The sequence below is a fragment of the Bubalus kerabau genome, chromosome 15, assembly GCF_029407905.1.
Source record: "Bubalus kerabau isolate K-KA32 ecotype Philippines breed swamp buffalo chromosome 15, PCC_UOA_SB_1v2, whole genome shotgun sequence".
NCBI classification, from domain to species: Eukaryota; Metazoa; Chordata; class Mammalia; order Artiodactyla; family Bovidae; genus Bubalus; species Bubalus kerabau.
Window position 1 is genome coordinate 41,344,432 of NC_073638.1, and position 24,228 is coordinate 41,368,659.

A 24,228-nucleotide genomic window follows, 5' to 3' on the forward strand; every position below is an offset into this window, starting at 1 on the left:
AGTACTCCACAAATAATGGCTAAGTTGAATTAAAGGGTAGAAGGGACATGATTGATTTATAATTTTGGAAGATGGAGTGGAGGGCAACAAGAGTTGCAGCCACACACACACAAAAAACCCAACTTGTTAGAAGGCTATTGATAGAGTTGTCCACACAAAGATAATGGCAGCTTGGACCAGAATATTGTCTGTGCAGATTGAGAGGTGTGATTAAATTTAAGCTATATTTAGGAGGTAGAACTGACTGCATTTACTGATGTATTATTGGATGTTAAGGAAAGGAAGGGGACATAGTTATAGATGAGTTACATAATTATTTACTTAGGTTTCAGCCATGGGCTATTAGGTCGATGAGGGGAAAACGAAGGGACACCCAGGGAGGCAGGGAAGGAAATCAAGAGCTTGGTTTTGGATAAGTTAAACGTGCGATGTCTGAGAGATGCACAAGTGGAGGTGATGTGTAGGCAGATGGACATACAAATCTTGAGCTCAATGGAGTGTAGTATTTCCTCTGCCCTAAAAATCTCTCACTACAGCGGTAGCGAATCTTATCATCAACAAAATTTTACAGAGATAATAGTTATACCACATGCTTAGCGGGCTCTAAACTTGGGCTAGGTGTTGAAATAACCCTCTATGTGTATTCACTCATTTGACGCTCACAATTATTTTTGCAGTGTGTCATTTTTGTCTCCATTTCACAAACAAGAAAACTGTATGTTAGAAAGTGAAATAAATTCTCTAAAGTCAGCAATCCAGCAAATGGAAAATGTAGGATTTGACATCATGCATGCATGGAGTGGGTTGCCAATTCCTTCTCCAGGAGATCTTCCTGACCCAGGGATCGAACCAGCATCTCTTATGTCTCCTGCACTGGCAGGCAGGTTCTTTGCCATTAGTACCACCTGAGAAGCCCAGGATTTGACATCAAGACTCTTTAGCCCTTGTGCTCTGACCATGGTGACCTCCTATCTCCCAAGAGGCAGAGGCCTTGGCAACATTTCCTACTCGGCTCCTAAAGTATCATGCGACCTTGAGCCTCAGATGGGAAAGGGAAGGTGATTGGTTAGGTCCCCTGCAGCTCCTGCAATGCTGATCTATTTCGTAAATCCCTTTTTAAAAAGTTTTAATTCATTTGTTTATTGTCTGTGCTAGGTCTTCATTGCTGTGCAGGCGTCCTCTAGTTGAAGTGAGCAGAGGCTACTCTCTGGGTGTGGTGTGTGGGCTTCTCATTGTGATGGCTCCTCTAGGCACGCGGGCTCAGTTGTTGTGGTACATGAAGCTTAGTTGCTCCGAGACATGTGGGATCTGCTCCATGGCACATGGGACCAGGGATTAAACTGGGGTCCCCCACATTGCAAGGTGGATTTCAACCAATGGACCACCAGAGAAGCCCACAAATCCCATTTTTAATGTGAGTTTGCTGTAGGTACCTATCAGAGATGAAACTCAAGCTGACAATTCATTTTGATGTGTATGAGAAGGGCAAATCTCTTTAAGTGAAGACCCAGCACACTGCTTTCTTAATCTGAATTCCAGTGGAGTAAAACTCTTTAGAACAAATATTTCTGAGTGAGAAAATGTTCAGCATCTCATATTCACTTTTATCATCTAAATGTTAACCTCAAGTATCCCTCTGAGCCAAAGGTGGGTGTGATGCTTGAGCCAGACACACAGCTTCTTCTAATGTCTACACCCAGGGTCTGCCAAACTTCGCCACCTATGCTGTCCCGGTGACACATGTGTCCTCTGTCACCTGGCCCCCATTGTGCTGGGAGGTGACAGAGTGTGTTATGCTTTCCTCCAGTGATTCTGATTGCCCTGCATTTCATAAAGGACCTCCTGACTTCTCCTCCTGGCTTATTCTTTGGGCCAGTGTTTTGGAGTTCATCTAGTATGGACTTTCAATTTGAATTTGGCTGGAACATGCTAAAGAGCCATTCATATGTGTTGGTGGGAGGTTGTTTCTGATTAGATTAAACTTCTGAGAGAGGAAAGAGCCACTGATTAAAGACATAAAAAAGGAAACACTTTAAATGAGTAGTAAGTGGCTCATCTTCATATAGCAAAGTATAAATTAAACATAGTCCAGGGATCAGCTTTGAATAGCAGCTGGATAGAGCGAGCTTTTCTGAATGCATCCACAAGGAGAAGGCGCTCACAGCAATTCGGGGGGGCTTAGCCCACCAGAGAGGGCTCTGAGCACTCCCAAGTAAATGGAGGGGCTGAGTTACCTGATAAAAATGACTCTCACACTAGGGATGGGAAGGGTTTTATTTGGATTTCAGAAAATTATTCCCTGAGTCCCTGTGACATTCAAGCTCATTATTATTCTCTGACAGCATCGGTGATGGTAATGGGGCCAGAGATCTTAGTTCAAAACAAAAAGACGCGATTAGAATAGACAGCACACGTGTCAATGGGACCCTGATTTGGAACGTGGCTGACACTTCGGTCTCAGAGCTGGAACGCTTCTGTAGTGTTGGGTCTATAGAAACGCCTGGGCTGGAACTAGCTAGCCTCCCCAGCCTTCTCAGCTTCACACAGAGGAGCAGCCCCACCTAGACTGTGTCACCTGCCCAGGGCTGGAGGTGTGGCTGCAGCCCCACTTCCCCTGGCTCACGCTAGGCTCCATGGAGCCGTCATGGGGCTGCTGCCTGTGGCTGTCAGAGGAACACTGAGCCATGCATGGTCTCCAGGCCCCTGGCTTTCGCTTTTCCAGCCTGCTGGGTTCTCCTTTGGTTTTCTCACAGCTTCTCTGGTTCTGAACTTGAACCAGACTCTCCCTATAGCCTGTTTTGTAGGAGTCCTAATGCCTACCTTCCCCCAACAGTTCCCTTTCTCCCCACTGAGAACTAAATCCCCTCTTTGTATCTTCAGCCCCTGGTGGGGACCTGCTCTGAATGGACTCATTATCTGGACTTGGAAATCTCTCCCCTGGACCTTCTGCGGCAAAGTCTCACTTAATAGATTGAACCCCTGGTTATCCATGCTGCAGGGGCCAAGCCTCTCTGGTCACCTTGCCCCTCACACGCTTGCAGCTTGTATGAACCAAGGAAATGATCACAGTCTGCAACAGCAGCCCCCAGGCCCCAAAGGCTGAACCCAGGACAAGTTTATTTCTCACTCACTCTCCCCCTAAAGGGTGGGAGGCGCTCCTGGCGGCTCCTGTTCAAGTGCTAACTGAGGGCTGAGGGTGCTTTTTTGTGTCTTCCCCATCTTTGAACTTCAAGGTCATTTCGATGAAAACATCCAGTGGACTGGGGGGAAAAGAGGCGGAAGTGTTCATGGGTTCCCTCACTGGACACTTAAATATCTGGGTCCGAAAGTGACAAGTGTAATTTCCTCTCGTTTCCTTGGCTCACATGATCCCTCCTGACTCAGGGGAGGCTGGGAGATGCAGAGGAGCACACAGGTTTCATGAGCAGCAGGGTTCAGCCACATCTGTGGAGACCCCCTTCTCCTGGCTTCACTTCCCCAACGCCGGATAGAACCAGGCGTGTCTTCTTCCTTTTTTTTCCATTTGTCTTGAGTCCAATCAAGCCCGTTGTGTTTGAACAATAAGTAATCAGGGCTGTTGGCTGATAAGAGATTTGAGGTAACCATAAATAAATTCTCCTTGGTTAGAACCATTGAAATGTATCTTATAATCTCAATGACTGCATGTTTATAAAGTGATCCTCCTGGAATTTCCTATAAGGAAATGAACTCTCATGGTCCCAGTCTTTATAGTCAGAGCACTAGGGTCCAAGGAAAAGCTGGAGCCCCTGTCTATGATGGGCTGGTTTGCTGAACTTGGCGCCATGGCGGCCCCTGGGTTTCCAATAGGTAAACAGCTATTTCAGCAAATCTCAATACCCTGCAAAACAGCCTTTTTACTTTTTCTTCGTAAAAAGCTTCCAGACATTCCAGCCCAGCTGGTCTCTTCCTGGATTCCTGCCAGATGAATCCTCCTGCTGCCTTCTGATAGTTATGAAAAATCCCTTTCAAACAGGGGAACTGCTTCAAGTGCTTCTTAGGGCTGACCCCAAATCAGACCCCTTCAGGGACACCGTCCAAGAAAAAGCATCATTTTTTTTTTTTTAAAATTCCGAGTAGCAATTCTGTCCAAAAGACTCTTTGGCAGTGTTTTATCGTAAAAACAGGGCTTGGGAAACTGGATCCCCAGGGAGTGTTTTTCTGATGGAAGAATAAGCATTGCCGGACTTTAAAAATGTTTCCTTACACTTGAAAATAATGAAATATCTGCCCTTGGAAACCTGGGAGGCACCAAGGAAAGCACACAGGGGATGACTGACAACTAAGGCCCAGCCCTCAGGCCTTTGTCCATGCAGTCTATCAAGCACCTGTCATGCACCAGGCCCTGTTTCAGCTCTAAGGCCCTTCTCTCGCAGGCCAGTGCTTCAGGCTCCATCTCACTGGTGCTCAGGGAACTGCAAATTAAAACCACAGTGACAGTGAGTTTCACACCCATCTCTGGACAATGCCAAATGTTGGCAAGATTGTGAAGCAGCAGGAGTGCTTACCTGTGCTGGGGGTGGAGCACAGGACTCTCACTGTGGAAGAGGTTCACTCTCCTTAGGAGAGCTGAATGTGCATCATAACCTGTGCCTCAGAAGTCGCACCGTGGTGTAGATACATGGAGCGGTGCCCTCTCTTGGGTGTCAAGAGACATGTATACGTTCCAAGGAGCACTATTCATAATCCAGGAAATAACCAGACCGGGAACCACCAGGAGCATGCGTAAATAAATGCCTGTATATTTATACAATGGAACACGATAGTGATGAAAATAAATGAGGCAAGAAGCAAGTGGCTGAATGCAGACAATATGCTTCCATTTTTGTAGCCTTTAAAACCAGGTAAAACTAAAGTAGTTGAGCTTGATGGCAAGGACACTATTAACAAGATTCAGGATGGGGGTTACCTTGGGGGTAGGGAGGAACACACAAAGATGTTGCTGCCAGTGCACTCTGTCTTATGCTGATGGTACATAGGCAGTTCTCCCTTGTGTTATGCCTTTACATGTACATATACATTGTGTACACACACACACACACAAACATAGAGCTAGAGGGAGTACAGGGAACATGGGAATGCAGAGCAGAGGCATTTAATAAACATAGGGCAGCTGGGAAAATAGGTAGGAATTCAGTTCAGTTCAGTTCAGTCGCTCAGTCGTGTCCAACTCTTTGCAACCCCATGAATTGCAGCACGCCGGGCCTCCCTGTCCATCACCAACTCCCGGAGTTCACTCAAATTCATGTCCATCGAGTTGGTGATGCCATCCAGCCATCTCATCCTCTGTTGTCCCCTTCTCCTCCTGCCCCCAATCCCTCCCACCATCAGAGTCTGTTCCAATGAGCCAACTCTTCACATGAGGTGGCCAAAGTACTAGACTTTCAGCTTTAGCATAATTCCTTCCAAAGAACACCCAGGGCTGATCTCCTTTAGAATGGACTGGTTGGATCTCCTTGCAGTCCAAGGGACTCTCAAGAGTCTTCTCCAACACCACAGTTCAAAAGCATCAATTCTTCAGTGCTCAGCTTTCTTCATAGTCCAACTCTCACATCCATACATGACCACAGGAAAAACCATAGACTTGACTAGATGGACCTTTGTTGGCAAAGTAATGTCTCTGCTTTTGAATATGCTATCTAGGTTGGCCATAACTTTCCTTCCAAGGAGTAAGCGTCTTTTAATTTCATGGCTGCAGTCACCATCTGCAGTGATTTTGGAGCCCAAAAAAATAAAGTCTGACACTATTTCCACGGTTTCCCTATCTATTTCCCATGAAGTGATGGGACCAGATGCCATGATCTTCATTTTCTGAATGTTGAGCTTTAAGCCAACTTTTTCACTCTCCTCTTTCACTTTCATCAAGAGGCTTTTGAGTTCCTCTTCACTTTCTGCCATAAGGGTGGTGTCATCTGCATATCTAAGGTTATTGATATTTCTCCCAGCAATCTTGATTCCAGCTTGTGCTTCTTCCAGCCCAGCGTTTCTCATGATGTACTCTGCATATAAGTTAAATAAGCAGGGTGACAATATACAGCCTTGATGTACTCCTTTTCCTATTTGGAACCAGTCTGTTGTTCCATGTCCAGTTCTAACTGTTGCTTCCTGACCTGCATACAAATTTCTCAAGAGGCAGATCAGGTGGTCTGGTATTCCAGTCTCTTTCAGAATTTTCCACATTTTATTGTGATCCACACAGTCAAAGGCTTTGGCCTAGTCAATAAAGCAGAAATAGATGTTTTTCTGGAACTCTCTTGCTTTTTCCATGATCCAGCAGATGTTAGCAATTTGATCTCTGGTTCCTCTGCCTTTTCTAAAACCAGCTTGAACATCTGGGAGTTCATGGTTCACATATTGCTGAAGCCTGGCTTGGAGGATTTTGAGCATTACTTTACTAGCTTGTGAGATGAGTGCAATTGTGCAGTAGTTTGAGCATTCTTTGGCATTGCCTTTCTTTGGGATTGGAATGAAAACTGACCTTTTCCAGTCCTGTGGCCACTGCTGAGTTTTCCAAATTTGCTGGCATATTGAATGCAGCACTTTCACAGCATCATCTTTTAGGATTTGAAATAGCTCAACTGGAATTCCATCACCTCCACTAGCTTTGTTTGTAGTGATGCTTTCTAAGGCCCACTTGACTTCACATTCCAGGATGTCTGGCTGTAGGTGAGTGATCACACCATCGTGATTATCTTGGTCGTGAAGATCTTTTTTGTACAGTTCTTCTGTGTATTCTTGACACCTCTTCTTAATAGCTTCTGCTTCTGTTAGGTCCATACCATTTCTGTCCTTACTGAGCCCATCTTTGCATGAAATGTTCCCTTGGTATCTCTAATTTTCTTGAAGAGGTCTCTATTCTTTCCCATTCTGTTGTTTTCCTCTATTTCTTTGCATTGATCGCTCAGGAAGGCTTTCTTATCTCTTCTTGCTGTTCTTTGGAACTCTGCATTCAGATGCTTTATCTTTCCTTTTCTCCTTTGCTTTTTGCTTCTCTTCTTTTCACAGCTATTTGTAAGGCCCCCCCAGACAGTCATTTTGGAATTAGCCAGGCAAATAAATATAAATGTGACGGGGGAAGAGGCTGACCACCACTGGCTTTTGTCTTAGCTTTGCCCAGGTTTGACCTCTCTTTCCTTCTCAATCCCATGCAGGGCTGTGAATAGAGTAAAACACCTGCCATGTCTAAGGTGAAAATTGAAGGATGTCTTAAGAATACCCAGCCCTTGTCAGTGTCTTTGTTTGCCTGCCTTTCTGACCCTACAACCACTCTGCAAACACGTGTCTGGTCTCCTGCCAGCCATTCTCAGGCCTCAGCCTCCATCCTCCTCATCTTGTTCCCCTAGCCTGCCTGGTTTGGCTTTCAGCTCTTGTCTCAGCATTTCACAGCCAAGTTAGGCAAGACAGCTACACATAAAAAGGTAATTAACAACATGAGCCAAGAAATAAGGACCACATGAGTGGAGCAAATCATGAGTTCCAGGAGTTAGGAGGAACAGGGCCAGGTTGGTTTTGGATGGACGGAGAGTAGAAAGGAGGGTTTCTGGGCTAAGGGAACAGTGGGAACATTTTGCCCAGAGAGAGTAGCTCATTAAAAGCCATAAGGAGATAAAAGCTGGACAGGATTTGGGATCTTATCCTGTGAAACATGATTACGAAGTACAAGAGTAAGGTGCCACCACCCTCAATCCCTTACTTATGGTTGCTGCTGCTGCTAAGTCGCTTTAGTCGTGTCCGACTCTGTGTGACCCCATAGACGGCAGCCCACCAGGCTCCCCTGTCCCTGGGATTCTCCAGGCAAGAACGCTGGAGGGGGTTGCCATGTCCTTCTCCAATGCATGAAAGTGAAAAGTGAAAGTAAAGTCGCTCAGTCATGTCTGACTCTTAGCGACCCCATGGACTGCAGCCCACCAGGCTCCTCCGTCCATGGGATTTTCCAGGCAAGAGGACTGGAGTGGGGTGCCATTGTCTTCTCCTCCTACAAACCTACTAGATGGCTATCTTTGCTAGTGGGAGCTTTTCATTTATGATCTCTTTTAAACCTGCCAGTTGCCCCAATAAGAAGGCACCTGACATCCAAGGACAGGTCCTAGTTGAAGGCTAATGTGTGACAGAGGCAGAAACCACACTCTCTCCGCCAGCCCCCAAGACCTACATGCTTTCTTGCAGTTCCCAGGTGGATGCACCAAGTTTTTCTGAAACAATCGCAAAATTAGGGCTCCCTGGGAAGAGCTGGTGGTGAGCAGGACTCACGCTTCTATTTACAACAGTTCAGGTTCTCAGTCACGGTCACATCTAGGGGCAGCCTGGCAGCTCCTCCGTGGGCATCTATGAGCATTGGCGAGGTCAGGGGCTTTCCCTACCCTGAGTTCATGACTCTGTAAGACAAAACCGCCTGCGATCTCCCAGACTCATTTGATAACTTCCCAGGTTTTACGATGGTAATTTAAGTTGTGCAGCCAAAGTAACTCTCCTCCGTTGCAGCAGCCTGCACTTAAATGTCAGAGCTTTGCTGAAAAACCACTTGGGTTTGAAGGAAGTCATTGTGTTCAGTAAAATCTGGCACATTTTATGTTTATGGCCTTTATTAGAGGAGCCAGCTGAGCGAGTTAAACCGCCTCTCTGTATGGTTAGTGCAAGCCCAGGGCTCTGGGATTGCTGGAACCACTCATTCAAATCACAGTTATTGAACATGTACTAAGTGCTCGGCGCTGGCATATACAACATGCTCCTTGTCTTCCTGGAGTTTATCCTTTATGGAGGCTGAGGGCAGACATTGAAAGAATAAACGCATAAATAGAAGTATTATGAATAAGCATCATTAAGAAAAAAGAGTGGAGTGCAAAAGTACTCCCAGGGATCTAATTTCGACTGGGTGGGTGAAAGAAGGTGATGTTTGAACTGGGTAACAAGTGAGGAAGTTTTTCCAGAAAGATGCAATAGTGGGTACAAAGGCACAGAGAGAGGAAAGAACTTGGTGTGGTCAAGAAACATGCCCAGTGCCCATCCGGAGGCCACGAGGTCCAGCCTCAGACTCCGTTCCACTGGGCATCCTGGTGCCCATAAGACTAGCATACACCTCACTTCTTATAACGAACTGGGTCACAAGCACACAAGGCAAATGCTCGGTTCTGCCTTGGTAGCTGCTTCCTATGCCCAGTGACCTCATCTGCCTTTTTGATTCGTGACCCTTGGTCTTTGTTCCTCAGTCACAGCTCTGATACCCAACCCTGCCCTTCCTCCTCCTGGCATCTCTACCCCCTAGAACTTGCGATACTGAGCCATCATTTTGCCCCTTTGTCCTCCCTCCAGTGGCCCCACTTCTCTAGCACAATGCCTCCTGTCTATCACCTCCCACAACATGCCACAACATGCCAGCTATGACCAGTGTCCCAGGCCTGGCACCCTTTTACTTCCTCATCCCCTCTTCCTCCCAAGCCTCCATGGATGCTTCAGGGCATCATCTTTCATGAAACCCAAATGCCAGTGGTTTTCTTCCCTATCCTTTGTCTGCAATCCGTGAGAGGGTCTCTGAGATCAGCTGTGGGGCAGACTTCTGAGGTTCTCTCTGGGTCAAGCCATGGGTCAGTGGAGTCACTCCTCATGTGAGGACCGTGGAGTACAGGCTTTCTCTTGTTTATTTCAGGGTCATTGTGCAGGGTCCAGAAGTGGAGGGGCAAACATGCAAAATACACTCTTCTGCTCCAACCAGAAGCTTCCAGGAACCCAAAGGCAATACACAAGGCAGATGGTCTCCATAGATGAGTTTCTTTTCACAGAAGAGAAGAGGGTGGAGGTGTTCTAGGTGAACAGGTGCCCCCAGTCCCTGGAGAGGAGCCTCTCCCTGCTGGGTCAGGCACTCTGGAGGCTAACACGTCTGTTGTCTATTGGGCTTCACCAGATACGTAACTCCTCTGCAATCACTTGTCTCCTGAATATGGCTGTACAGAAGTCAATAGCAACCATAATGGTTATTATAAAATACCTAAAAATACCAAGTGCAGACTAAGGGCTTAGCAATATTCCCTGCATTATGGCGGGGGCTTCCAGAGCCCACAGCCCAGTGCAGCGGTCACTGCTTTGCACGTTTCCTAGACCTGAGGTGAAGCACCCCAGAGTTGCCACTCAGCCAGGACATGACAGGACCAGAATAGACCCAGATATCCTGCCCCCGCCTCAACTACCATGCATGCAGAGCTCACATGGAGGCAGGCTCAAGGTTAAATACATATCTGCACTCCATCCCCTTCTTCTCTGGGGTGAAATTGAGGCTTGGGAGGAGAAATATCCTGCCAAAGGTGACAGCAGCAGGTGGCAGAGAAAAATGCTTGAATCCAATTCTCTCTGGCTTCAAAGCTGTGCTTTTAAACACTACATGCTACCCCAACCCAGCCCAGCCACCCCACCTCTGCTGGAAACCCATGATCTGTTCTAGGCACCATTTAGTACCTGTCTAAAGAAGAATCAGGTGAAGAGCTTGGAGAACATTTTGAAAGAGGGAAGGAGATGGTCAAAGAAGCAAATACAAGACTGTCATGATCAGGAAAGATAGGGCTGGGGCCAGCCACAGAACATGAGAGGTTAACCTAGTTGAAGGGGATACAGAACTGTGACCCTGAAGTGACACCCTGAGAATGTTACATGAAGTGGGGTAGGGGGTTATGTAATGGCATGTGCAGAAGTCCATAGGCGAGAGGAACCCCGGTGTGCTGGAGGAAACAGAGAAATGTCAGCATGGCTCCAGCATGGACTGTGTCAGGAAGTAAGCATGAGGCTGGAGGGACGGGCAGGGGCCAGGCTCCAGGAGCTTCAGAGGCTGTACTGGGAAGGGTGCGGTGCCGGCAGGACATGATCCAGGGTACACCTTCAAAACAAATGTTATACATTAATGCATATATATGGAATCCAGAAAAATGGTATTGATGAACCTGTTTGCAGGGTAGGAATAGAGACACAGATGTAGAGAACAGACTTGTGGCCAGTGGGGGAAGGAGAGCGTGGGACAAATTGAGAGCATAGCTTTGAAACATATATACTACCATATGTAAAATAGATAGTTTGTGGGAAGTTGCGTGTAACACAGGGAGTTCAACCCAGTTCTCTAGGACAACCTAGAGGGGTAAGGTCGGGTGGGGGTTGGGAGGAAGGATCCAGAGGGAGGGGACATACGTGTACTTATGGCTGATCCACATTGTTGCAGGACAGAAACCAATACAACACTGTGAAACAATTATCCTCCAATTTAAAATAAAATAAAATCATTCTGGCTGCTGGGTGGAGACGAGACTGGAGGAGGAAGGCAGGAGGGAGGGCAGTTGTTTGAAGGCTGTTGCAGTGTCCAGATGGGACACGGCAGCGGTCTGGATGAGGGCGTGGCTGCGGGATGGGGAAAGGGGTGTGGCTTCAAGAGCTCAGCAGAGTCCACACTGCTCCTTTCACTGAGCAGCCAAAGGCACAATGGGAGGTGCTGCAGCCACCCTTCTGATTAGAACCATGGCACATGTGCCCACTCTAAGGTGAAATGGTGACCAACTCTTTGAGAAACTGGTCTTGGAATAAAAGAGCTTTGTTACAAATCATGTTCTGTGTTGCTGAAATATGTCAATTAGTAGCCTCCATTCTGGTTGCACAAAGAATAATTACACTGACTCCCTGTTGTCAGTAACATAGTCACGGTATTTACAAGGCTTTTCTTGAAAAATCTGAGCAACCTGTGAATTGGAAATCAGCACAGTCCCAGAATGTAGAGGTCATAGACACAAAGATGCACAGCCTGGAGCCTTCCATGGCTCCTTCTTCTGATCCTCAGAACCACCCCTGGGTGTGGAAACTTCCTTCAAATCTTGCTCACCCTAGGGGAAGCACTAGCTCTTCCTTGAGCTTTAGTCAAGTTCAGATACATCCTTCTGTTTTCCGTAACAGCTGTGTGGTCTTGGGCAAGGGACAGCCTTGGTCTCAGTTTCCTCATTTGGCATTGGAGACAATAACCACTGGGCTTCCAGCGGCGCTACCACTAGGTGGCGCTAGTGGTAAAGAACCCTCCTGTCAGTGCAGGAGACGTAAGAGACAGGTTTGATCCCTAGGTGGGGAAGATCCCCTAGACGACCCACTCCAGTATTCTTGCCTGGAGAATCTCATGGACAGAGGAGCCAGGCAGGCTACAGTCCATAGAGTTGCAAAGAGTCAGACATGACTGAATCGACCTAGCATGCACAATAACCACTACCTCACAGTATCTTATTCTGAAGATTCGGCCATATATCACTTGTACAATAGTAGCTGAGGCTGATCAAGTGCTAATTATGTGCTAGGCATCTTTCTAAGCACTTTGCATATTAGCCCTTTAATCTTCTCAGCAGCCTCATGAGATGGGAATATTAGGATCCCCATTGGAGATGAGGAAACTGAGACACACTGAGATCAAGTGAATAACTCACAGTCACACAGCTAGTATGAACGAGAGCCCATATTTCAATCCAAGTAGTCTGAGTTCAAACCCTTTGCTCATAACCGCCATGCTACACAGTCCAGGGCTGGCACACAGGGGATGCTCAGTGGAGATGTTTGTTTCCTTTCCATTGGCCCTAAAGTGAAAGTGAATGTTGCCCAGTGGTGTCCGATTCTTTGCAACACCACGGACTGTACAGTCCATGGAACTCTCCAGGCCAGAATACTGGAGTGGGTAGCCTTTCCCTTCTCCAGGGGATCTTCCCAACCCAGGGATCAAGTCCAGGTCATTGCAGGTGGATTCTTTTAACAGCTGAGCCACAGGGGAAGCCCATTGGCCCTAAATGGTATACTAAATGCAAGAGAAGCTCATAAAGTGGTAAGTCAGTCCCTTGCTTTCCAACTCTAGCAACCTACAGGGACCAGTTAGTGTGAAAAAACCTGGTGAAAGAGAAGGCAGTCTCTTCCTAAGCAACACAGGGGGAAATTAAGCTATACTTGAAACTGACCTAGCCTTAGAGGAAGACCTGTGGGTGTTGATGGGTGCATGTTACAGGAGTGAATATCATCTGCCAAATTGCTCAACTGACAATACCTGACAAACGACCACTGCTGTCCACCAGGAGATCTTGATTACTTTTCTCTGAAGTCTTACTTATCAGTTCTGATCAGGTATTTCAGGTCCATCCCACTTTATTAAGCATTAATCATTTATTGATCGATTGTCTGGTTATATACACCAATCATTTAAATATTTATTCAAAAAGTACTTACCAAACACCTATATGTACCAGGCTGTGTGTTCAGTGCTAGAGAAGAGAAATGAATGAGATACTCTGCCCTCTAGGAACAGAGTAGCAGGTAAGTTGTGGTGTCAAGAGCTTTGAGGGCCAGAGGAGGGAGCCATCGGCTATGCCCCAAGAACTGAGCAAAGACCCCACGACAGTGTGGCCAAGATCTTGAGAGATGATAATTTTTTTTCAGCTGGAGAAGAGTAGGGCGGGCATCCCAAAATAGCAAATAGGGTGAGTAAAGGCCTAAAGGCACAAAAGGACATGCATGTTCCAGAATGCTAGACATCCAGAGTGGCTGGGATGATTGTGGCAAGGGCTCCAAGACACTGTCCCTCAACACTCAGGTTGCAAGGTCAGTTTTCTTTATTTTTCAAAACTGAATTGCATCCAGTTGAAGCTGCTGCTGCTAAGTCACTTCAGTCATGTCTGACTCTGTGTGACCCCATAGATGGCAGCCCACCAGGCTCCTCCTCCATCTATGGGATTTTCTAGGCAAGAGTACTGGAGTGGGTTACCATTGCCTTCTCTGCCAGTTGAAGCTCCTACTCACCAAAATCAGGGAGAAATTTCATATCATTCCTTCCTCTGAACCTCCCCCTTCCTTGGGTTCCATCAGAACTCAGGGCCCAGGAAGGACGGAGCAGGAGCAGGGCACTGGCTCTCCCTGTGGAGATTGCTCGTCCTTTTCCAGGCTTCTTGTAATGTGACGTCTCTCCTGGAGGTTCTGCTGGTCCCTCCATGTCAAGCACTGCTGCAGAGACCATTACCAAGTATTTTGTTAACTTGGGGCAAGGAGAACTCAGATCACTGGTCACAGAATGTCTGCTGTCTTCCTTGGGGGAAGGAAGGTGGAAAGACTGGAGAGGAAGGGTGCATTAACTCTTTGCTGGTAACCACAGCAAACGGAAACAAGACACGAATGAATGACTCAATAACCTTCCAGTTCTAGGAGTAGAATTAAGGTACGGCGCGCTCCCTTTGCAGGCAGGAGAGTAAGGTGAGGAGAGCTGAATGGATCCAAGGTCCTGTTCATTGTCACCCGTGGTCTGGGTTCAAGGCTCAGAGTCAAGTCTGGGCACTGATGAGTGGCTCCATGTCTTCCGCAGGTATGGCAGTGTGGTGGGAGCGTGGAGGTCCTGCCCTGCTCGCGGATTGCCCACATCGAGCGAGCCCACAAGCCCTACACCGAGGACCTCACCGCCCATGTCCGCAGGAACGCCCTCAGGGTGGCTGAAGTCTGGATGGACGAATTTAAAAGCCATGTGTACATGGCGTGGAACATACCCCAAGAGGTAGGAAGCCACTGCGGGGATGGCTTTCTTGAGGGTTGATGGGGAACAAACAAACAAAGCAAATGTACAACTAAACTCTTCTTCCCAGGAGACAGCCAGAGTCTTATTTGCCATGCTGAGTGAACTCTCAGTCCTAAGATACTGCATAATGCAGAAAAGGGTCTGACTGTAGGGTGCTATGGGGTGCTAAGGTGTGTCTTACCCACCCCATCTCTGGTCACCTCCTCCTTGAAAGTGGGCTTCTTTCCCTCCAGACCACAATGTTCTCATTCTATCTGAGAAAGTTGAACCAGGTGGCTCCAAGTTTCCAACATGCTCCCAGGTCCTCAGCTTCTCTGACAATGGATATTTCATGGTCCCAGATTACAAATATCCCAGAAATTGCCAAAATTCACCAAATGCATCTAATATCCCTGTAGACTGAATGCAAGCTTCTCCGTCGAACCTTTGACCAAACCAATAAGCAATGTCCTTATACCTTTGGGATTTCTTGAACCACATGTGTGGGGCACTCCCACAGGGACCCTCAGGAGAAGGGACCTGTTATGGGCATTTTTTAGGCTGCTTGTTACCTTCAGAGAACCTCATCATTGTCTGCTACTGTCCTCTAGCCCTCTTATTGTTTAAACACTAAGCTGTGTTCAACTCTCTGTGACTCCTTGGACTGTAGACTGCCAGGCTTCTCTGTCCATGGGATTTCCCAGGCAAGAATACCAGAGTAAGTTACCATTTCCTTCTCCAGGGTATCTTCCTGACCCAGGGATCAAACCCACATCTCCTCATTGGCAGGCAGATGCTTTACCACTGAGCCACCTGGGAAGCCCCCTAGCCCTCTAGTCACCCATATTTAAGAAGTGCAAGAGACTATTTACAGTAGCTAGAACACGTGGGACTTCCCAGGTGGTGCTAGTGGTAAAGAACCCACCTGCCAATGCAGGAGATACAAAGAGACATGGGTCCCTGGTCAGGAAGATCCCCTGGAGGAGGAAATGGCAACCCACTCCAGTATTCTTGCCTGGAAAATCCCATGGACAGAGAAGCCTGGAGAGATACAGTCCATGGGGTCGCAAAGAGTCAGACACTACTAAAGTGACTTAGCACAGAACAGGAAGCAACCTAGATGTCCATCGACAGATGAGTGGATAAATAAATTGTGGAACATATAAACAATGGAATATTACTCAGCCATAAAAAGAAACGTATTTGAGTCCGTTCTAATGAGGTGGATGAACCTAGAGCCTATTATACAGAGTGAAGTAAGTCAGAGAAAGATAAATATTGTATACTAACACATATATATGGAATCTAGAAAGATGGTACTGAAGAGTTTATTTGCAGGGCAGCAATGGAGAAAGAGACATAGAGAGGAGACTTATGGACATGTGGGGAGGAGAGGAGAGGAGAGGGTGAAATGTATGGACAGAGTAACATGGAAACTTACATTACCATATGTAAAATAGATAGCCAGTGGGAATTTGCTGTATGTCTCAGGGAACTCAAACAGGGGCTCTGTATCAACCTAGAGGGGTATGATGGGGAGGGAGATGGGGGGAGGTTCAAGAGGGAGGGGACATATGTATACCTATGGCTGATTCATGTTCAGGTTTGACAGAAAACAACAAAATTCTGTAAACCAATTATCCTTCAATTAAAAAATAATTTTTTAAAAAAGTGCAAGAGAGGAAGCAGTGTACCTCTGGTAGCTTTGTTCAGCCTTGCTGTGTGTCATATGGAAATGACCTTGGACAGCTGGGTTAGGCGAACCCAACAGATGCCAGCCACGGGATCCCCACCTGCCTGCCAGCCAGTCTGCCTGAAGGTCATTGCTTAGGTTGCGTTTTATGTGACGTGGAGCTGTTGACTGCATGACCTCCTGCTTTGCTCCCAAGGCCATGGCTTCTCCTCGAGAGTCCTTTGGAAAGCCTCTGCTCTCTCTTCCTGACAGGAGAGTGATCTTTGCTTAAAGTTTCCATGTGAAGGCCTTGTTTCCTGATGTCTCCACCAAGCTAATATTTTACTCAGGCTGAGGGATTGAGAAAGTAGGCTGGGCGGGATCTTTCAAGCAGCCCCCTGAGGACCACCACCAGGGGGAGGGGTCTTGGGTTGGCTGCACCTTTGTACAATCAGCTAGACTTCCGCAGTCGGGAGAAAGAATGAGGAACCCCAGCAGCACCAGCGGGAGTCCAACCTCGATGAACCAGGCCCGAATGCAGCTCTGACAGGGGGAGTGTTTCTAGGGAAACGGTGGTGCGTTCTGGACCCATCTGTGGCTGTGGGCGTTGGATCACAGCACTCTGGGCAGGATGCTGAGCCCCGCTGTGGGAGTCCTCTGAGAGCAAAATGTTGAGCACACTTGGAAATTCCCCAGGAGCTCACCAGCAAAGCAGTGTGATTCCCCGGGTTCTGTAAAGGACTGGGGTCCGTCCATGCCCTTGTCCCCCTTCTCTCTGTACTGTAAAGCTGCAAACTTTGTAGCCTTCTCCACCACACCCCCCGCCATTGCCCCTGACAGATGAAATAGCAAATACGAAGAGTGGTGGAGAATTGAGTGTACTTTGAGTAAAAGTAATTGGAAAATGATGAAACTCAGTGTCTGCTGGTGACTCCTAGAGGAGTTCAGACCAAGTCAAGTGGGTGGGGGCTGGGGGGGTGGTAAGACAAGAAGGACAGATGAGAGGTGGAAATGTCCAGGATAAAGCCTTTAGGAGGAGAAGGAAGAGGTCAGTGTGTTTCCTCTTGACCCCCTGTTCGCTACTATGTCCAAACTCCCCCTTCTGCCTCTCTCAGCCTTGTGGAAAGAGCCACTCTGCACCTCCCATTCACTTCTGAAGTCACATATCAATACTGAAGCTGCTTTTGACAGAGTTATCATGGGTTATCCGAGTTATCACCTGCTTAATTTAATGAATATTTTAAAGTCTTCAACTTACAGGATCCCACCTTTTCCTTGAAACTCTGCACTCCCTTGGCTCCATGATTCCACACCCTAGACCGTCCTCATCTCTCTTACTGCTCCTAACTCCTTGAAGGCAACTCTTACTTCCAGGGAATGTTTAAGTGCTCCCCAGGGATCCATCCTTGAGCGTCTGCTCTTGTGATATACCTCTGCAGGGAAATCCCAGTGACTCTTGGGTTCTGCACTGCCTACATAGAGAGGACCTTAGCCTGACTCCTGCCTTTAGCTTCAGACTTTACTTGCACATCTTCCCCTGGGTGTTCCCACAGGCACTTCAGTCTGAATCTGACCAAAACTGAGTATATCTTTCTTCCCCAAATCTGTTTCTGTTCTTATCCTCTATCTAAATGCATGATGCCCCCATCTGCCTAGACTTGTGAGCTTATTCCTAAGAGTCATTCTTTAATCATCTTCCATTCCCAGCCCATAATTGAGCCCACCTTTCCATTCCTCTCACTTCTGAGTTCAGGCCTTGCCTCTTCCTCTGTAAGAGCCTCTGGCTGGTTTCCCTGACTCAAGTCTTACCCCTTAAATCTATCCTTCCCACTACCCAAAGTCATCTTTTTAAACTCACAATGACCATGTCACTGTCCTACTTGAAATCTTTAAACGACTCTCCATGTGCACAGGATCAGGCATAGAGAACAGCATTGGACATGGATCTACACATTCTTCTCCAACAACCTCCCCGGTCCCACCACCCACCACCCTGAGTTTGGAGGCTCTGCAGATGGCATGGACTAGGGGAACTTCCCTGAGTGCTGCCCATGTCAGGCTGTTTCTTATCTCTCTGTGGTGGCCCATTTTGTCCTCTCTGCTTGCAATTCCTCTCAAAACTTCTTCCCCAGCCTCCACCCTTACCACTTCTCCTCCGTCTTTTTAGACTCAGCTCTGCTGACATCTTCTCTAGAAGCCAGTCCCATCTGGGAAGAATGCCCTTTTCTCCTGCGTGTCTCTGTCATTGCATCATTACCCTGCAAGAGAATGTTCTGTTGTCTGAAAAATCTTTTTCTCATTAGATCAATGGCTCTTAAATCTGGCTGAACTTTAAAATCATTTGGGCTCCACCCCAGAGATTATGATTTAATTGGTTCGGAAGGGAACTAGGGATTTTTTTTTTTTTTTTTTGAAAGCTCTTTGGGGATTTTAATGTTCAGCCAGGGCTGCAAATCACTGCTCTAGACCATGGGTTCCCTGAGGACAGACTGTGATATTCTTATTTGTGTCACCAGATCTAGCCCAAGGTGAGGTGCATGGTCAGGGCTCAGTAACACCTCACTAACATTTATTAACAAATGAATCTGCTGGCCATGTGTGTGATCCCATTCTCCTTTGATCAATGACTCCCCAAAACAGATATACTGACCAATTGCATCAGAGTCACTTGGAAACCTTTTTAAAATGTTGATTCTGTGTGTCATCCTCAGAGATTTTGATGAGGAGGTGTGTAGTGGTGCCAGAACCTATGGAAAGCTCTCTAGGTGCTGGTTTGGGGAAGCCAGATTTGGGCAACCTCGTTTACCTGCTCATCTTTCCCAGCTCACCCATAGCATCACCTACTCCAGGAAGCCTTCTTTGACTGCTCTCCTCCCCTTCTGCATCATCCTGGCGGTCCCACACCATGGGATGGACTAAGGGCCTCTTTTCTGTTGCCCCTCAACACTCTGATTCCTTCCATGCTTCACACTCTGTGCAGAACCTGTTTACTTGTCTGGATCTTTCAAAGTCTCCTTTCAGACAGAATGTGACTTCTTCCTGTTTGTGTTCATGATGCTTAGAACAGTGCCTGACACAGTCTAGGCACTCAGTAAAGATGAGTTGAAAAAGAAAGCAAGGGAAGGAATTATGGGTTCTGCATCCCTCTGTGTTTTCCCCAGGACTTTCCCCAGCTGTCCTTGATGTGGCAGCATCACAATACCTTCTGCTCAGTCCCAGGCACATCTGCTCCCAATTTACTTAAGCTTCTGTCTACAAAGGCAGAGCTGGAACCCTTCAACTCTGCCTAGTTGGCTGCTTGGAGAATTAAATAAGTTAATATGTGGAAAGACTTTGATCAGTGCTTGGCCAATAGAAAGCATTCAGATCAGATCAGATCAGTCGCTCATTCGTGTCCAACTCTTTGCGACCCCATGAATCACAGCACACCAGGCCTCCCTGTCCATCACCAACTCCCGGAGTTCACTCAAATTCATGTCCATCGAGTTGGTGATGCCATCCAGCCATCTCATCCTCTGTCGTCCCCTTCTCCTCCTGCCCCCAATCCCTCCCACCATCAGAGTCTGTTCCAATGAGTCAGCTGTTCGCATGAGGTGGCCAAAGTACTGGAGTTTCAGCTTTAGCATCATTCCTTCCAAAGAAATCCCAGGGCTGATCTCCTTCAGAATGGACTGGCTGGATCTCCTTGCAGTCCAAGGGACTCTCAAGAGTCTTCTCCAACACCACAGTTTAAAAGCATCAATTCATCAGCACTCAGCCTTCTTCACAGTCCAACTCTCACATCCATACATGTCCACAGGAAAAACCATAGCCTTGACTAGACGAACCTTTATTGGCAAAGTAATGTCTCTGCTTTTGAATATGCCATCTAGGTTGGTCATAACTTTCCTTCCAAGGAGTAAGTGTCTTTTAATTTCATGGCTGCAGTCACCATCTGCAGTGATTTTGGAGCCCAGAAAAATAAAGTCTGACACTGTTTCCACTGTTTCCCCATCTATTTCCCATGAAGTGATGGGACCAGATGCCATGATCTTCATTTTCTGAATGTTGAGCTTTAAGCAACTTTTTCACTCTCCTCTTTCACTTTCATCAAGAGGCTTTTAAGTTCCTCTTCACTTTCTGCCATAAGGGTGGTATCATCTGCATATGTGAGGTTATTGATATTTCTCCCAGCAATCTTGACTCCAGCTTGTGTTTCTTCCAGCCCAGCGTTTCTCATGATGTACTCTGCATATAAGTTAAATAAACAGGGTGACAATATACAGCCTTGACGTACTCCTTTTCCTATTTAGAACCAGTCTGTTGTTCCATGTCCAGTTCTAACTGTTGCTTCCTGACCTGCATACAAATTTCTCAAGAGGCAGATCAGGTGGTCTGGTATTCCCATCTCTTTCAGAATTTTCCACAGTTTATTGTGATCCACACAGTCAAAAGCTTTGGCATAGTCAATAAAGCAGAAATAGATGCATTAGAGACGTGTAAATTCTTGTCAGTGTCATCACCTGCACCTTCTGCATTCTCACCGGTGCTTCAGTGTGCCCTTGTTGGGCAATCATCCTCCCTTGCTGCCCTCTGTGCGGAGTTCTTTCCTGGCCGTGCACTGAAGAGAACCAGCTCTCTCAGCCACTCCCTTACCACGTGCCGTCCCAAGCTTTTGGAAGATCAGAGGAGCCTTCCACTCTTGCTTCCTCTACTTTACTTGAAAGTCGGTTTGCGTATCAGCAAACAGAAAGTCAGTCTGCAGCAAAGCATCAATATTTCCTTACACAGGATTCGAAAACTCTAGACTCGCCCCTGCTTCCTCTTGCCTGAAGACAGGCTGAGTGCCAAGGATGACTCACCATGGTTTTTAGGCAGCAACCATTCTTGAGGTTTGGCTACAAGGAATTTTGTGTGTGGCTGCACACGCAGGCAGGAACACTGGACAGCTTTTTTTGTGGTTAAGTATATTAGTGTCCCAGGACTGCTGAAACAAATGATCACAAACTGGGTGGCTTAAAACAACAGAAATGTGTTCTCTGATGGTTTTGGAGGTCAGAAGCCCACACTCAAGGGACTGCCAGGGCCGTGCTCCCTCCAAAGGCCCTGGGGGAGGATCCTTCCTGGCCTTTTCCAGCTTATGGGGGGCTCTCGGGGTTCCTTGGCTTGTAGATGTGTCTTTTCATTCCATGCTTCTGTCTCCATGTTTCCTCTCCTTTCTCTCATAGAGATTTAGGATCATCCTAAATCCAGAATCATCTCAACATCTCTAATTAATTATATCCACAAAGACCCTTTTCCCAAACAAGGTCCCCTTCAGAGCTTCTGGGTGGACACTGTTCAACCCTCTACATTAACGATTTGGCAAAAAGGGAAGATACATGTATTGTTTTCTAGTAATAAGGGTCAAGGTGACCTTCTCTGAGGAAGTTTGCTTATTTCCCAATTTCTGCCTCCTGCTCTGAAATAGAGTTTGATGCAATTTACAGCGAACAGCACAGTACAGATGTGCTGAACCATTAAAATGGGAAGGCAAAAGTCAATTAATAAACAGGAAGGGGAAAGGGACATGATATCCAGACACAGAAGCTGAGCAAAACTCTATTTCTTGAGTCTCTTAGAAGTTAAAGTAGAGTGTGCTCGTGATGTATTGTCTCTCTCCCACTTTTGATTAGGTTATAAGTAGAGAGACAAACTCTCCCTTGATCCTGAATATAGAAAGGAAGTTTTCCCATGGGAACCTAAATTTTTTAGGAAAACACAGAGGTCTTCCTGAGACAGATTCTTCTAGTGGCTTTCTGTAAAAGCTGAGACAGTGTTCGTTTGTCATCACATATAGCATTAAGTGGGATGGCCTGGGTCCGGGCAAATAGCTTTGTGATGTAAGGGTAAAGTACAGAGAAATTTAAAGAGTTAGTACTTAAGAGATGTCTTTAAGTTAATACGTAACAGAGGATTGAGCAGGATACATTTATCATCAGTTGCTGTGTTCATTGTTTCATACATATTTTTTCAACTCAGTCTCATCAGTAGAGCTCAGGTGCGGTGCTAGACTAGGGGCACAGAGATCAGCAGGACACGTTTCCTGATCATCAGGGAGCGGGGGTCCAGCAGAGAAATAACAAGCAGAAGTTGCTGGGAAGGCTCTGGGCAGGAGCTGGGGGGCAGACCAATCACAGAAGAGGTTATCAGGAAATGCTCAAAGGGCATAACCTCACTGAAATTGCACCCTGGGATTCCAGAACTTAAACCTTCAGGCTGTAGCAAGTTCAAATTTTTACATGACCTCAACTTCGGTAGACAAAAATAAATGTATTTCTTGTATATTTATTTTTGTTTTGACTCAAGCCCCCATTGTCTGATATTAAGAATGTGTTCTGATCATGTCCAGATACATGCAGCAACTATCTTTGTGGTTTTTCCCAAACATTTCAGAGTTAAACTGTCAATTTCATTATTTTCCCAACCCCACTAACTTGATCCCAGAATTGATGGTAGAACCAGGTGGAGTCACACTGGCAGCCCATGGACCACAGTGTCAGAGGGAGAGACCTGTGCTTCCCCATCCTCCTGTCTCTGCTTTGGGCTGGTATCTCATGAGATGACACTTGCCCCGTCTGGTCCCTGGCTCCATGGTGTCATCCTCTGAGATGTCACCTGTCTCCATCTGATCCCCAGCTGGAGGGACCCCTCTCCATCTTCTGCTGTGACATCAGCTCTTTCTCAGCTGATTTTGTGCCCTGTTCAACAGCTGGGGTGCAGGTCCCAGGGCTTCCTGGGACCACAAGAAATGTGAGGGGTTCTCTCGCTCACACTCAAGGACAAACCCTTGTCTCTGTGACTGCTCCTTGCCTGCTGCACCTCAGTGGTTCAGGGCCACGTCTTTGGTACACCTGGGAAATGAGGGACATAGTACTGTCTGTGCTAAGCACCCCTCCACCCCAGGCTTAGAGAGAGGGGCTCTGCTTCTTCCACAAGGACTTGGTCTAAGCAGGCAGAAGGTCAGGCTCCTGCAAATGCCCTGGAAATTTTAAAGCACAAACTCCAGACCCAGGCTGATTGGGTTCAACTTTCAACTCCATCACTCACTAGCTTTGGAATTTAGGCAAGTCACCCAGGAGGTCACTGAACCTCCTGCATCTGTAAAATAAAGGTTATATTGTGCTCCCTCATGAGTTTAAATAGGACCATATATGTAAATTTAATATAAAGTGAAAATGAAAGTTGCTCAGTCGTGTCTGACTCTTGGCAACCCCATGAACTATGGAATTCTCCTGACCAGAATACTGGAGTGAGTAGCCATTCCCTTCTCCAGGGAATCTTCCCAACCCAGGGATCGAACCAAAGTCTCCTGCATTGCAGGTGGATTCTTTACCAGCTGAGCTGCCATGGAATCCTAAAAACTTAATATAAATAAAATATAAAAATATATGTGTCTGTCTCATATGGAACAGAGCCTGGCACCTTGTGTTATGTAAGCCTTAGCCGCCCTGATCACTAGGAATAGTATTAGAATTAGCAGTATTCCATCTTCAACTCTTTTCCTTTCTTCTCCCTCTCCCCACACAGTTCAGAATCTCTCATCTTATCTCTTGAGATAGAGGTAACTGTGTTGTTGGTTCAGTCACTCAGTCATGTCCAACTCTTTGCAACCCCATGGGCTGCAGCACCCCAGGCTTCCCTCTCCTTCACTATCTCCCAGATCTTGCTCAAACTCACGTCCATTGAGTCAGTGATGCCATCCAACTGTCTCCTCCTCCATCGCCCCCTTCTCTCCTGCCCCCAATCTTCCCCAGCATCAGGATCTTTTCCAATGAGTCAGCTCTTCACATAGGTGGCCAAACTATTGGAGCTTCAGCATCAGTCCTTCCACTGAATATTCAGGACTGATTTCCTTTAGGATTGACGGGCTTGATCTCCTTGCTGTTCAAGGGACTCTCAAGAGTCTCCTCCAGCATCATAATTTGAAGGCATCAATTCTTTGGCACTCAGACTTCTTTATGGTCCAGCTCTCACATCCATACATGAC

The 24,228-nt window shown here is 46.8% G+C and overlaps 1 protein-coding gene across 1 annotated transcript in view; it reads left to right on the plus strand.

Moving 5' to 3' along the window:
* The window catches only part of GALNT18 (polypeptide N-acetylgalactosaminyltransferase 18), a 352,886-nt gene that overhangs the window by 271,736 nt on the left and 56,922 nt on the right, over nt 1-24,228 (plus strand). Inside the window, exon 7 of the mRNA XM_055548627.1 lies at nt 14,363-14,548. Coding sequence (XP_055404602.1) covers nt 14,363-14,548 — 186 coding nt within the window. The remainder of the gene's footprint in view (nt 1-14,362; nt 14,549-24,228) is intronic.